The following is a 12335-nucleotide window of genomic DNA, read 5'->3' as shown; positions in this document are numbered from 1 at the left end:
TTCAAAGGGTACTCCAGCTATTGTTCAATAGCTTGGCTATGAGTTACCTTGTAGCACTATAGAATTATTTCAATAGCATATCTTATAGATAACAGCAACTCTCTGTATCTTATAGTAGGTGGAAAAGATAGTGATGGAATTGGAACATAATACAAAAATGCTGAAAATACTGTACATGTAATGTTTAAAAATAATATTGAACTAACCTTTCTCCAGAATTGTACCCCTGTTGGCAAATGCCAGAACAGGAGGTCTAGGTCATAAACAAGTTTTAGATCTCTTCAGAAATTACATATCAGTCACTGAAATTTGGCTGGTGCAGTAGGCTGTAATATTTTTGCTTAATCAGCTACAGATCCCAGGGATGACACATTTGTGATCGCCCTTTCAATAGCAGCAGCATGAAGGATCTATCCTGTTTTTTTCTGTGTGTTTTGTACCTCAGATCTGGCTCAGAGTGTCTAGTTTGGATTTCAATGAATCTATGAAAAGAACATAATTCAGAGTTGAATGTTGTTCCCATTAACTGTTGGGCAGAATAGATATTAAATGGCTAAAATACTTGCTAGAACAAGTATTCTGTTCAAGGCAGTAGACTTCTGTGCCCCTCAAGCATTCTTTACTGGTGTATCTGAAGAAGTGTGCATGCACACGAAAGCTCATACCAAAATATAAACTTAGTTGGTCTTTAAGGTGCTACTGAAGGAATTTTTTTATTTTACTTAACCACTACATTTTGAGATGAGGATTGTGTCCCTCTTTCCATCCATCTCTCCATCATTTGGATGAGACAATTCTTCTGTTTCAGTCCAACTTGTTGAGCAATTGCCTCCTTAGCAGGTCTTTTGTAATACACCTTGTCTACCAATCCTTAAACATCAGGGCAGATAAGCTGTCAAGTACTGTATGCCTCCAGATGCGGTGGGAGGAACACAATGTCATACTGTTAACAATGTTTTGTCAGTGCAAGCATTTCTGCTTGCATGATGGAACAATCTCCCCTCTCTTCCCCTTGTGCGCTGTTGTGGGAGGGGGTCTCCTGACACACACACCTCAAGCCATTGAGGGGTGTGGTGGGGGCCCCCTGTTGTGCTACATGAGACTTTGTTCAGGCTTCCAGTAGTGGAACTGGTTAGGTTAATTTGGCCCTGTATTTCCAAAGCTGGGTGGGTGTAATTCTTGTATCTTCTTTTGCTTTGGGCAAAAGACTCATTTTGCTGTGGATTTTGCTTGATGAAGCTTTTGTCTTATTTCAGGTGATCTTTTTGTCTACAAAGGGCTTCTGAACCCATTTTCAGGATGATCAGTACAATGTCGTGACACTGGAGTTCTGGTAAGCTGCCTTTAGAAGCAAAGGTAACAGGCCAAAAGGCTTGCAGAAATACAGGGTTCCCTACATTATATTGAAGAATGAGCTACTGAAATTGCTTTTAATAATGGTCTGCTTGGCTGTAACATTTGACAGCATAATATTGTTGGCATCCGTCTGTCTCGAGAGACAATGGAGTGTGCCTCCAGGGATGAAGTCAAATGGCTACGTTGTTATATTCCTGTATAATAAGTATATTACAAAAAGAACGAATGGACCATTGATGTCCTGATTGCACTGAACTCTGCACTTTGGGTTGAAAGTAACTTTTGTGGATTGTTTCTTCTGAGACAGTGGCATTAACAGAAATGAGGCTGGCAAAGCTTGCTTTTCTGTAAGATGTGTGCCCTGTCCAGCATGTCCCAAAAGATGACTTGCATTTTAGCTTCATTAACGTAGAAAATAATAATAAAATTAGCCTTTTGGGATTGATAAGTGAAATTAGAGTCCATTATATTGGGATGATTTGTAGTAGACAGGAGTGTTTGAATTCATCTCCTGCTTCATATTCTGTGTAGTCTGCTATGGTCTTTTGTCCTCAGTGAAAGCATGCCTACCATCTTGTGTTTGAGTGTTTTACGGTTGAAGGGGTAGAAATACAGCCTGGCTTACAGCAGATTCAGATGTGGCACATCCAAAATGTTTAAATAAGCACGCCTGTCCACTTCTACTAAAATTGCTTCTAGAAGTCTCAGTTTCTCAAAACCACCAAGTCTAATTTGTGGGCATTAGCATATGCTCTCAGGCAGAATGAGTCCTGTGCTTGTGAGAACAAGATCTCACAATAACTCTGTATATGGCTTATGCAAAATACAGTCCTATAATGCAGATTGGATTGTATTTCTAGTAGGTTCTTAAGCATCAGCATTAGTAATAGCTGTCCTATGACCTTATCTGAAATTTAATTGGCACATTCCTCTCGCAATGAGCAAAAATAATAAATCTTTTTTAAAAAAATCTCTGTTGCCTTACATACACCCAGTATGGGGATTCTTTGCCAAATTTGTAGGACTTCCTTCCTTCAAACTTGGAAGCATTTGAGGAAGGAATGGTAGAAGGAGGAAAAGAACTTAAATGTCCTGATACTATCTTCTGATATTAAAATATGTTGATGCTGTGTCATAGAGTGACAAAATTCAGTATTATGACTTATTGTCATATGAAAAAGCTTGCAGTATGTTTCAGCAGCACAAAGGGGTTTTTTTTGCTTTCAAAATATACTGCTACTACTTTCTTATATTTTTACTTTCTTCATAGCTTATAAACTTATTATGAAAAAATACTTAATTTGAATATCATCCAGTGTTAGAGGTTGGTAATTAATTTTGATATAAAAACTGATATGTAAACTGTGATAATAAATTGAATCTGATGTAAAATTGTTCCAAAACTCTTCAGCATGAAGAACAAAAACATTTTAGATTCCTTTAGTAATATTAGTGATGAAAAAGCCTTGTGTTAAAATCTGCTCAAACACCATAATGTTCAATGTTTCTAACTTTTCATTTAAATGTAGATTGAGACATAGTATTTATGGACAGTAGTCTAGAAAATTGGGCCTAGCAACTTTGGCATAGGATACTTAGCACTCCGATGCAATAATTTTGATGGTGGATATTGATTATTCAGAAGTCATGAAAAAGATCCCTCCTCCCATTACCATCTTGTGTTTCACTAGGGTAATTGTTACCTGTTTTTAAGATGTGCTAATAATTGTGTGATCTTCTAAAAATGTTGCCATATCCCTGCGTAGTATTTTTTAGAAAGCTTGGACTGATTGCTTCTCTACGCATAAATGTGTTTGTACATGATCTTGGATTGGAGTACAGAGAAACTTCCTCCCTCTCATCTGTTAGATCTAGCGCACCTGGCTGTTGCTTACGTAGCTAATACCGGAAAAGCATTTATTTTATAATCGGAATGTACATTCAGCTTCCATCTGGTTGAGCTTTCTCATCTTGCCCTTCCAGTTAAAAAGGTGGAGAAAAAAGGCCATATACTGATCTCATTTAGTTCTAGATTCCTCCCCTTTTTAATAGTCTTTTTTTGTTCTTTGACTGGGTTTGGTTCAGTTTGCCCTGGAGATGCGAGACTTCCTCACAACAGCAGGAGTCACACATTTGGAGAATGCTGGAGCTGCGAGAGGGAAAGGCCCAGTGCAACAACAGAGAGAAGCAAAAAGGAAAAAGACAAGCAGACCAACGGCACTGAGGAAAGCAAGGGACAGAAAGTGCTTCAGAACTGCCAGCAGCAACAGAGGAACTTGACAAGAAGCCCCCCTCAGTGTGTGCGGCTGTGTGCTTAGGATTTCTGTCAATGCATTCCAGTAACCCCAAAGTGAGAAATTCCCCATCAGGAAATGCCCAGAGGTAAATAGCATACATTTATGTGTGTGTGTGTGTGTGTGTGTGTGTGTGTGTGTGTGTGTGTGTATATATATATATATATATATATATATATATATATATATATATATATTCTCCCTCTCTCTGTGTCTCTCTGGTGGCAATATGACGTGGGTGGCTATTTGCTTGCTGTACTTTAATTGGAACCCCCTGCCATGTGAGTTTCTTCTGCTGAGTGCTATTCAAGTTTATTCTGATACAGAGAATTCTCTTCATGTGCTGGTTCTCTCTGCCTTTACATGATATTTCATAAGAAATTACAAGTTTTTGCAATCTCTTTTGAGGTTCATGATTTTGTAGTCGCTTGTGTTTTCTTGTCGTTTTTTGCCCCCATTGAGCATCTCTGGCACAATCCTCTAATTTGACAAAACAGCCTTTGAGAGGGTGACAGTTTTGACCACTCCGCTTGACAACACACAGTGCTTCCACTTCCATTTTACGGGGAAGGTAAATATTGGCACATAGAGGAAGTGTTCCCATGTCACTTCTGTCTTGGTGTTGAGGGGGGAAGCATATTCCTCATATAGATGGAACAAAAACATTTCCCCCCCCCAAAAAAAATAAGTAGAAGTGCAAAGAACACAAAATCCTTAGAACACAAAATCTGAATGGAAATTGTAGTTATTTTGCCTGAGGTAACCAGATCTCTTAATTATTATTGTTATTGGTTTATCAGAGCATTAATACCCCAAACGTCATGCCACTTAGGACAACTTAAAACATAAAAACCCCTCAGTTTCATGAAAATGGTAGAAAACAATTGCAAAAGAGGCAGAGTTAGCAGTTTTAAAAAATCATCATTATCTGCCTCATATTATAAAAGCCTTCCCGGGGGGGGGGGGGGGGGGAACGACAGTTATTCAGTAACTGGCAAAAAAAGCTGTGTAGGAAGTGGCCAGCCGTGGGGCAAATGAATTTGGTAATCTGGTAGTTTACATGGAGCAAGTCCTCTCTCATATCTCGTCCAGCCACACTTCTACCTTTGATGGGACACAGAGAAGGGTCTCTCATGATCTTAGGAATTGTATGAGTGGAGGGAATCCTTGAAGTATCCTGGACCTAATCAATTTCAAAAGAATTGTGCCCAGAAGCAAATTTGTACCCAGTGTATGTATATTATTGGATTGGGGAAGGGGTAGGTGGGTTCCTTCTCGTCTTTATTGCTGTTTTTTTATTACATTGTATCTGGGAGCTGATTAATATCTTCTGCCACTCACATACATCTTACAGCTCTTTCAAGTAATCTGTGACTCAGAGAAATTGAGTATCTTACAGACCAGCTTCCATTATCAGGGAGGTCTGCCCCTGGTCTGGTGTGTTCCTCTTCATGCAAGTTGGCTACATATACATTGTGGCTGCTGACTATAATTATGGATCAGTTCTGAGATTCAGCTCTTTTTATTCAATAAATTTTCCCCACATCTACAGAACTGATGAAATCTAGTTCAGTGCTATTTTACAATATTATTTTGCACTTGTTTTCAGAAAGATGCAATTTTTGTCTCTTAACATCAGTTGAAAGATAACTGAAGTGAGCATTTTTTAAACTTACATTCCGCTAGCAGGTACTGGATGGGAATTCAGAGTTGTGTATAAACTCAGTTGAACTTTCATGGAAAAACATCCCCCCCCCCCACGACAGTTGAGCTGTGTTGTTTGAATCCAGATGGGTGGCATTGTGAACTTTATGGTGCCCTGCTTATTTGCTTTGTGGCTGGTCTTAGTGTGAGGCATGTCTTTGTACATAGAAACCATTGTCTTTATTGACAGAAGTGACAGAGGTACATCCCCATGTGACTGACTGGTTCCTAGGATCTGGGTAGTTGCTGCCTTTCTCTGTTTGCTTATAGGTGAAACTCAAAAAAATAGAATATTGTCGAAAAGTTCATTTATTTCAGTAATTCAACTTAAAAGGTGAAACCAATATAGGAGATAGACTCATGACATGCAAAGTGAGATATGTCAAGCCTTTATTTGTTGTAATTGTGATTATTATGGCATACAGCTGAAGAAAACCCCAAATTCACAATCTCAGAAAATTATAATAGTGTTTAGCTTCTCAATCCAGCAAAGGTTTCCCGAGCCTTTAAATGGTCTCTCAGTCTGCTTCAGTAGGAATCACAATCATGGGAAAGGCTGCTGACCTGACAGTTGTGCAGAAAGCCATCATTGAGACCCTCCATAAAGAGGGAAAGTCTCAAAAGGTAATCGCAGAAGACGTTGGATGTTCCCAAAGTGCTGTATCAAAGCACATTAATGGAAAGTTATGTGGAAGGGAAAATTGTGGAAGAAAAAGGTGCACAAGGAGCAGGGATGACCGCAGCCTGCAGAGGATTGTCAGGAAAAGACCATTCAAACATGTTGGGGACTTTCACAAGGACTGGACTGAGGCTGGAGTTAGTGCAGCAAGAGGAACCACACACAGACGGATCCTGGAGATGGGCTTGAAATGTCATATTCCTCTTGTCAAGCTGCTCCTGAACAAGAAACAACATCAGAAGCGTCTTACTTGGGCTAAAGAAAAAAGAACTGGTCTGTTGCTCAGTGTCCCAAGTCCTCTTTTCTGATGAGAGCAACTTTTGCATCTCATTTGGAAACCAAGGACCCAGAGTCAGGAGGAAGAATGGAGAGGCACACAATGCCACTATTGACGCATCCTGGTCTTCCATAACACCTCAGCAGTGCCACAGGCTGATAGCATCCATGCCACGCCGCATTGAGGCAGTAATTGCTGCAGAAGGGGCCCAAACCAGGTACTGAGTGCATATGCATGCTTCTACTTTTCAGAGGTCCAATATTGTTCTATTTGCAATCCTTGTTTTATTGATTTCATTTAATCTAATTTTCTGAGATTGTGAATCTGGGGTTTTCTTCAGCTGTATGCCATAATAATCACAATTACAACAAATAAAGGCTTGACATATATCGCTTTGCATGTCATGAGTCTATCTCCTATATTGGTTTCACCTTTTAAGTTGAATTACTGAAATAAATGAACTTTTCAATGATGTTCTAATTTTTTGAGTTTCACCTGTAAGTAGTAACACCTCAAGCTGGATAATAAGGCATTTTTTTAAGATAGCTGCTGGACAATATGCATGTGGATGAATTTAACTTACTGTTGCCAGCCACACTCTGTAAAATAAGCTGAGCTGGTGGCTAAAGGTAAAGGGGCCCCTGACCATCACGTCCAGTCGTGTCCGACTCTGGGGTTGTGGCGCTCATCTCGCTCTATAGGCCGAGGGAGCCGGCGTTTGTCCACAGACAGCTTCCGGGTCATGTGAGAGCTGGTGGCTGTTGTTGTTGTTTAGTTGTTTAGTCATGTCCGACTCTTCGTGACCCCATGGACCATAGCACACCAGGCACTCCTGTCTTGCACTGCCTCCCGCAATTTGGTCAAACTCATGTTCGTAGCTTCAAGAACACTGTCCAACCATCTCGTCCTCTGTCGTCCCCTTCTCCTAGTGCCCTCAATCTTTCCCAACATCAGGGTCTTTCCCAGGGAGTCTTCTCTTCTCATGAGGTGGCCAAAGCATTGGAGCCTCAGCTTCACGATCTGTCCTTCCAGTGAGCATTCAGGGCTGATTTCCTTCAGAATGGATAGGTTTGATCTTCTTGCAGTCCATGGGACTCTCAAGAGTCTCCTCCAGCACCATAATTCAAAAGCATCAATTCTTCGGCTGGTGGCTACTGCTGCGTAAATTGGCATTCTTATATCTTTTATTACAAATTACTCTTCTTCCCCACCTTTCTTTTCCAGTAGTCCCAAATCAAAGCAGGAGGTGATGGTCCGACCCCCTACAGTGATGTCCCCATCTGGCAACCCCCAGCTGGACTCTAAATTCTCCAACCAGGGTAAACAGGGGGGCTCAACTGGCCAATCCCAGCCCTCTCCCTGTGACCCCAAGAGTGGGAGCCACACACCAAAAGTGCTCCCAGGACAAGGAGGAAACATGGGGTTGAAGAACGGGGCTGGCAATGGTTCAAAAGGGAAAGGAAAGAGAGAGAGGAGCATTTCAGCGGACTCATTTGAACAAAGAGATGCTGGGACTCCCAGTGATGAATCTGAAATCAAAGGTATGTCTGCATGTGAAGGGGCAGAAATATGAGTGGGTGTCAGCTTTTACTGAGAGCCTCTGTGATTTTTTTTAACTTGCTGTGAACCCTAGAAATTGTACCAGCCAAAATGAGTCAGTTCTGTATATTGGCATGAAGGAAGATTTTTGACATTGGATTGGAAGACTTGGAAAAAGCAGCTCCCTGCCAAAGCACATGTTCTGAAACTTGTCACAGTGACCCCCATTTTAAACTAATAGTTCCTCAAGTGTAAAAAGAGGCAAACAATTTGTCTTTCCAAGAGTGTTTTGTTTGATATGCTTGGTAAGAAGGGAGGTCCCACGAACCCCACAGCATGCTGTGGTCAGTTTTGATATGTGCCTAGTGGTGGACCTTTCTTCCGCTGCAGGCAAAGGGCTAATTCTCTCAGGAAGAGGGTTCCTTTCCATAGGTTTAAATGCAAACACCACACTATAAAAAGGCCCAAGCGCTATTCGTAATTGACATGATCTGAGTGTATTCTGTGCTTGGGTATCTCTAGTGAATTATGTAATGTTGCATAAGGAGCAGCCATCAAAATCTGAGCCTGCATTTTTGTAAGTGTTAAAAGAATGGGTTTAGCTTTGCTTCTCAAAAATGACACAATCTGTTGTTTGTGTGCAGTATATTTAAGTGGGTATTTTTGTTCTCATTGTGTTGACACGTTAACTTCATGGATATGTTAATCCACTGAGACCCTCTTGGGATAAAGAGGGTTAAAAACCTCATTAGAGGAACATTAGTCCCCTTGCAGAAGGCCTATAAGGAAAGGAATAGCTTGTGAAACTAAAATTGGGGTAGGACAGGTAATGTATAGACTGTGTTTCATAGGTTGAGAAGAACTAGGTTTATGCTGTGCATCCTTGCCCACTTCAGGATATGATGGGAGCAGTAAGAGGATCTTAGCCCCCAGAGAGGAATTTTTGCTCTAGAGTACTGCTTGTTTCTGTATATCCCAGCTCAGTAAGGCTGGTCTCTGAGCAGTCAGATATTTTCACAGCTTATAATTGATGGCCATCATTTCCACCCACTTGAAATACAGCTTTGATTGGGGTAGGCAAAGTATTTCTGTTGTTACTGTATGGTGTCTTAGACTACAGGAATACAGCTCTAATCTGTCAATCTCAGAAGTCCTGTTCTGTTTGGAATCATAAGAACTGTTCATGTTAGTCTTACAAGTGTTGTTGCACTTGTGGAAGTGCTGTTTATGTAAATCATATGTGCTTGGGACTGTCTTCAGTGGCTTACATAATTTGTGTGATGGTGGCCAGTGTTCTCCACATAAGCACAAATGTGTCAAGCTCTGCTTGAATTCTACTCAGTAGGCTGCTGGGCTCAAGATATTCACAGGGGCCACTAGCTGAATTCAAGCGAGCTAAAGCATGCAATTATATTTGGCCCCCCATCCCCCTTCTTCTCTTTTATTTTACTTTTTGCTTTCCCTTCTCTTATTTCATTGCAAGTCTGCAGGTGAGATTATGTTGTGTATTTAATTTTTGCACAGCACTTTCAAGTTTGGGGGTGCTTTGATCATTACGGGTTCATAGCTGAGGATTAGGGCATTTTTTAGTCGCATCGACACTTTTTTCAACACATGACTTGTTTCTCATTTTACTTGGCTAATTGTGTTTTGCAAAAAAATAAAAAAAATGTTTTGTATTGCTGTATGTGGATCTTGAAACTTTATTACTTTATTACTGTGTGGTGTGGACTTCTTAAAGTTCCGGAAATCATTTGAATCTCACTTAGCCTCTGAACCAACCCCCATATCTCATGTGTTGGGTAAAAGCCATTTAAATGTACAAATATTACACTAAATATGGTGAGAAAATATATACAGCCAAAATGTTCTGGCCTATGCATATGTTGCTTACACATCAGCTTTGTACTGATTTTGAATAGACTCTAGGATTTGACTCTAGTGTATTTCTTGGGAAAGACAATGAAGTGGTGTAAAGCTTCTAAGAACAATCTCCTGTGTGCTGTTGTCATTGTTGGTGTGTCAAGGTGGGAGCAATTGTCCTACGTTAGTCTTACCTTGGTAGAATTTATAGTATGTCTTACACTAAAACATCTACACAACTATGGGCAGGCCATCTCAGTTTGAGACAAACTGTGGGAAAGTGTTTTATCTAGCTGAACAATGTGGAAGGTTCAGTAGCTTTGCCGGTGGAGGATTCCACACACACTCCTGATTTGAAACCAGTCAGATTTTTTTACAACAGCTGTGGCTGTTCTGTGCTCTGCCCCCAAGATCCCAATGACTTTTGGCATCAATGGTGAAGAGGGGGGAGGAACCATGCACAATATTTTGGTGGGTGAAGCAGGGTACCCTGATGAGGATAGAGAATCACTCCTTTCCTGTTTCGGAGGGGGGGAATCTTCATGGATCAGCTGAGTAGGGGTGAAACCACATCCTTTGTGTGTGCATACATACGAAAGTTTTCATTAAAAGTGTATAGGTTTGCCATACCTGCTGCTGGCATGCAGACCCTGGAGGATTGGCCAAAGATGAATGTGGCCCTAAGGCCAAAATACTCTTAAGAGTTTTCCTTGTGGATGTGTGGAAATTGACAAATGTATAAGAGTATACTATGAATGACCGGATTTTAAATCAGACAAAGTGTAATAGTAGAAGTTGTGTTGCAAATGGGAGAAAAAGCCTGAAGTTGTAAATGCCAGCTATCAATATGAGGATGGGCATTCGTAAGAAATAATTGTCTTTTATAAATGCCAGAACAAATGGATCTCATGTTGGGTGATTATACTGTATCTAAAATGAAAGTGCTACTAAGGGAGCTACTGAAGGATGGGAATGGAATTTTGATATCTTTTTTGAGACTGAGACCTCTCCACTACTTTCGTTTCAGATCTTGGCTCTGCTGACCATGCAAAATCGCAAGAGTCCCAGCATACTGCACACTCCTTGGCTCCTTCAAATGCCTCAGCCCCAAGATCTTCCACGCCTTCCCATGGTCAGGCGGCCCCTTCAGAGCCAGGTAGTATGCAGAAGACTCCATCCAAAGTGGTCTATGTCTTTTCAACAGAGATGGCTAATAAGTAAGTGACACTTTAGTTTACATTGAATGTAGTAGCCACAGCCTCTGGTTTAGTTCTGTTTGCTGCTTATATACGATGACAAGCTATATCCATTCATGGCTTCCACTTGCAACCATATCTGCTTAAATAGGTACCTGTATCTCCACCACATCACACAAGGAAGGGCATGAATGTATGTTCTACGTTGAAATAGAATCCTTCTAGGAAAATGAAAAACCGTGTTTTGCCTTGTGGACAATTTGGCACTTAATTTTGCGTTTTGTAAAGCACCCTGAGGACTTCAAATAGAGGGTGTTATAGAAACCAATTAAATCATAAAATAACATCTTCTATAGATGCTGTCCTCTTTAGTAGAGGTATATTACATTTACAGAAAGAGGGCCCACTGAGTGGTAACCGATGGATTCTGGAATGCCATTTTTAATGCCTTTTTGCACCAGGGGAGGACCTTCCTATTTGCCAAGGTTTTATAGATTTTAGATTATTCTCTTTTGTACTTTATCCTGATGTTAGTTCTTAAGATTTTATATGGTTTCATTGTGTGAATTTCACTTAGTTTTGCACACTGTCCTGGAATCTTTCTATGAAGAGCAATTAAGTAAAAAGACAGTTCGTATGTTACCAATGACAGTAAGGGGTGCAGACTTTTGTTGACTGGGACTGACATGCCCTGTGATGTTTCAGCTGCTTGTGTTTTTCTTCAGGGCTGCAGAAGCTGTGCTGAAAGGACAAGTGGAAACCATTGTATCTTTTCACATTCAGAACATCTCTAACAAGGTGGAACGAAACACTGCACCTTTGGTAAGTAACTTAACAGATGGAGAAGACCATGTGGGCAGGAGGGGTCAGGCTGCCAATGGCTTGACTGAATGGTTAAAGCATGATTGGTGAAAGGTGAACTCAGAGCTTGGACTTCCTTATTGCCCTAGAACTAGGCTGCAATTGAGCCATGTGAAATTACTTACTTGTCTTCCTTTTTCTTCAGAACACTCAGATTCCACCACTTCGAAATGATACAAAGCCCCAAGCTCCATCACAGCTGCCTGCTTCTCAAGAGCAGACTCCTCCCCAGAATGCCAAAATGCAGCAGACTCCACCCATTCCAGTGCCGGCACCAGCACCCAAACCTACTGGCCCCCCGTGTCCTATTGAACAGGACAATCCTGGATTAGAAAGTAAAGTGATGTCAGCAGGAAGTCCTGCAAACTCCACCCCTCTGCAAACTGAAGGATTTGGGCAAACTTCAACCCCCAGTAATAGAACCGTTAGTCCAGTTTCCCAAGGAAGTAACAGTTCCACTGCGGACCCTAAAGGTCCCAACCAGCAGGTATCTGGTGGGGACCCACCAAATATGGGTGAAAATCCAGATGGACTGTCCCAGGAGCAGCTGGAGCATAGAGAACGTT

At 41.1% G+C, this 12335-nt stretch overlaps 2 protein-coding genes across 2 annotated transcripts in view; both read left to right on the top strand.

Moving 5' to 3' along the window:
• Positions 1-3453: 3453 nt before the first annotated feature.
• LOC148685967 (uncharacterized) lies at positions 3454-7757 on the top strand. Its single transcript, XM_088668010.1, has 2 exons — positions 3454-3738; positions 7535-7757. The coding sequence occupies exon 1, from the start codon at positions 3454-3456 to the stop codon at positions 3634-3636; it is 183 nt and encodes a 60-aa protein (XP_088524136.1). The 3' UTR covers positions 3637-3738; positions 7535-7757.
• Positions 3606-12335, top strand: part of BCL9 (BCL9 transcription coactivator) — an 18449-nt gene continuing 9719 nt past the window's right edge. Inside the window, exons 1-5 of the mRNA XM_035114589.3 lie at positions 3606-3738; positions 7535-7851; positions 10740-10929; positions 11634-11730; positions 11915-12335. The exon at positions 11915-12335 is cut by the window's right edge and continues 1812 nt beyond it. Of these exons, the coding sequence (XP_034970480.2) occupies positions 3686-3738; positions 7535-7851; positions 10740-10929; positions 11634-11730; positions 11915-12335 (1078 nt within the window). The 5' untranslated portion in view covers positions 3606-3685. The remainder of the gene's footprint in view (positions 3739-7534; positions 7852-10739; positions 10930-11633; positions 11731-11914) is intronic.

This window comes from Zootoca vivipara, chromosome 4, assembly GCF_965207765.1.
Source record: "Zootoca vivipara chromosome 4, rZooViv2.hap1.1, whole genome shotgun sequence".
Lineage (NCBI taxonomy): Eukaryota > Metazoa > Chordata > Lepidosauria > Squamata > Lacertidae > Zootoca > Zootoca vivipara.
Note: the sequence above shows the minus strand (reverse complement) of the source record. Positions and strands in the feature narration are given on the sequence as shown.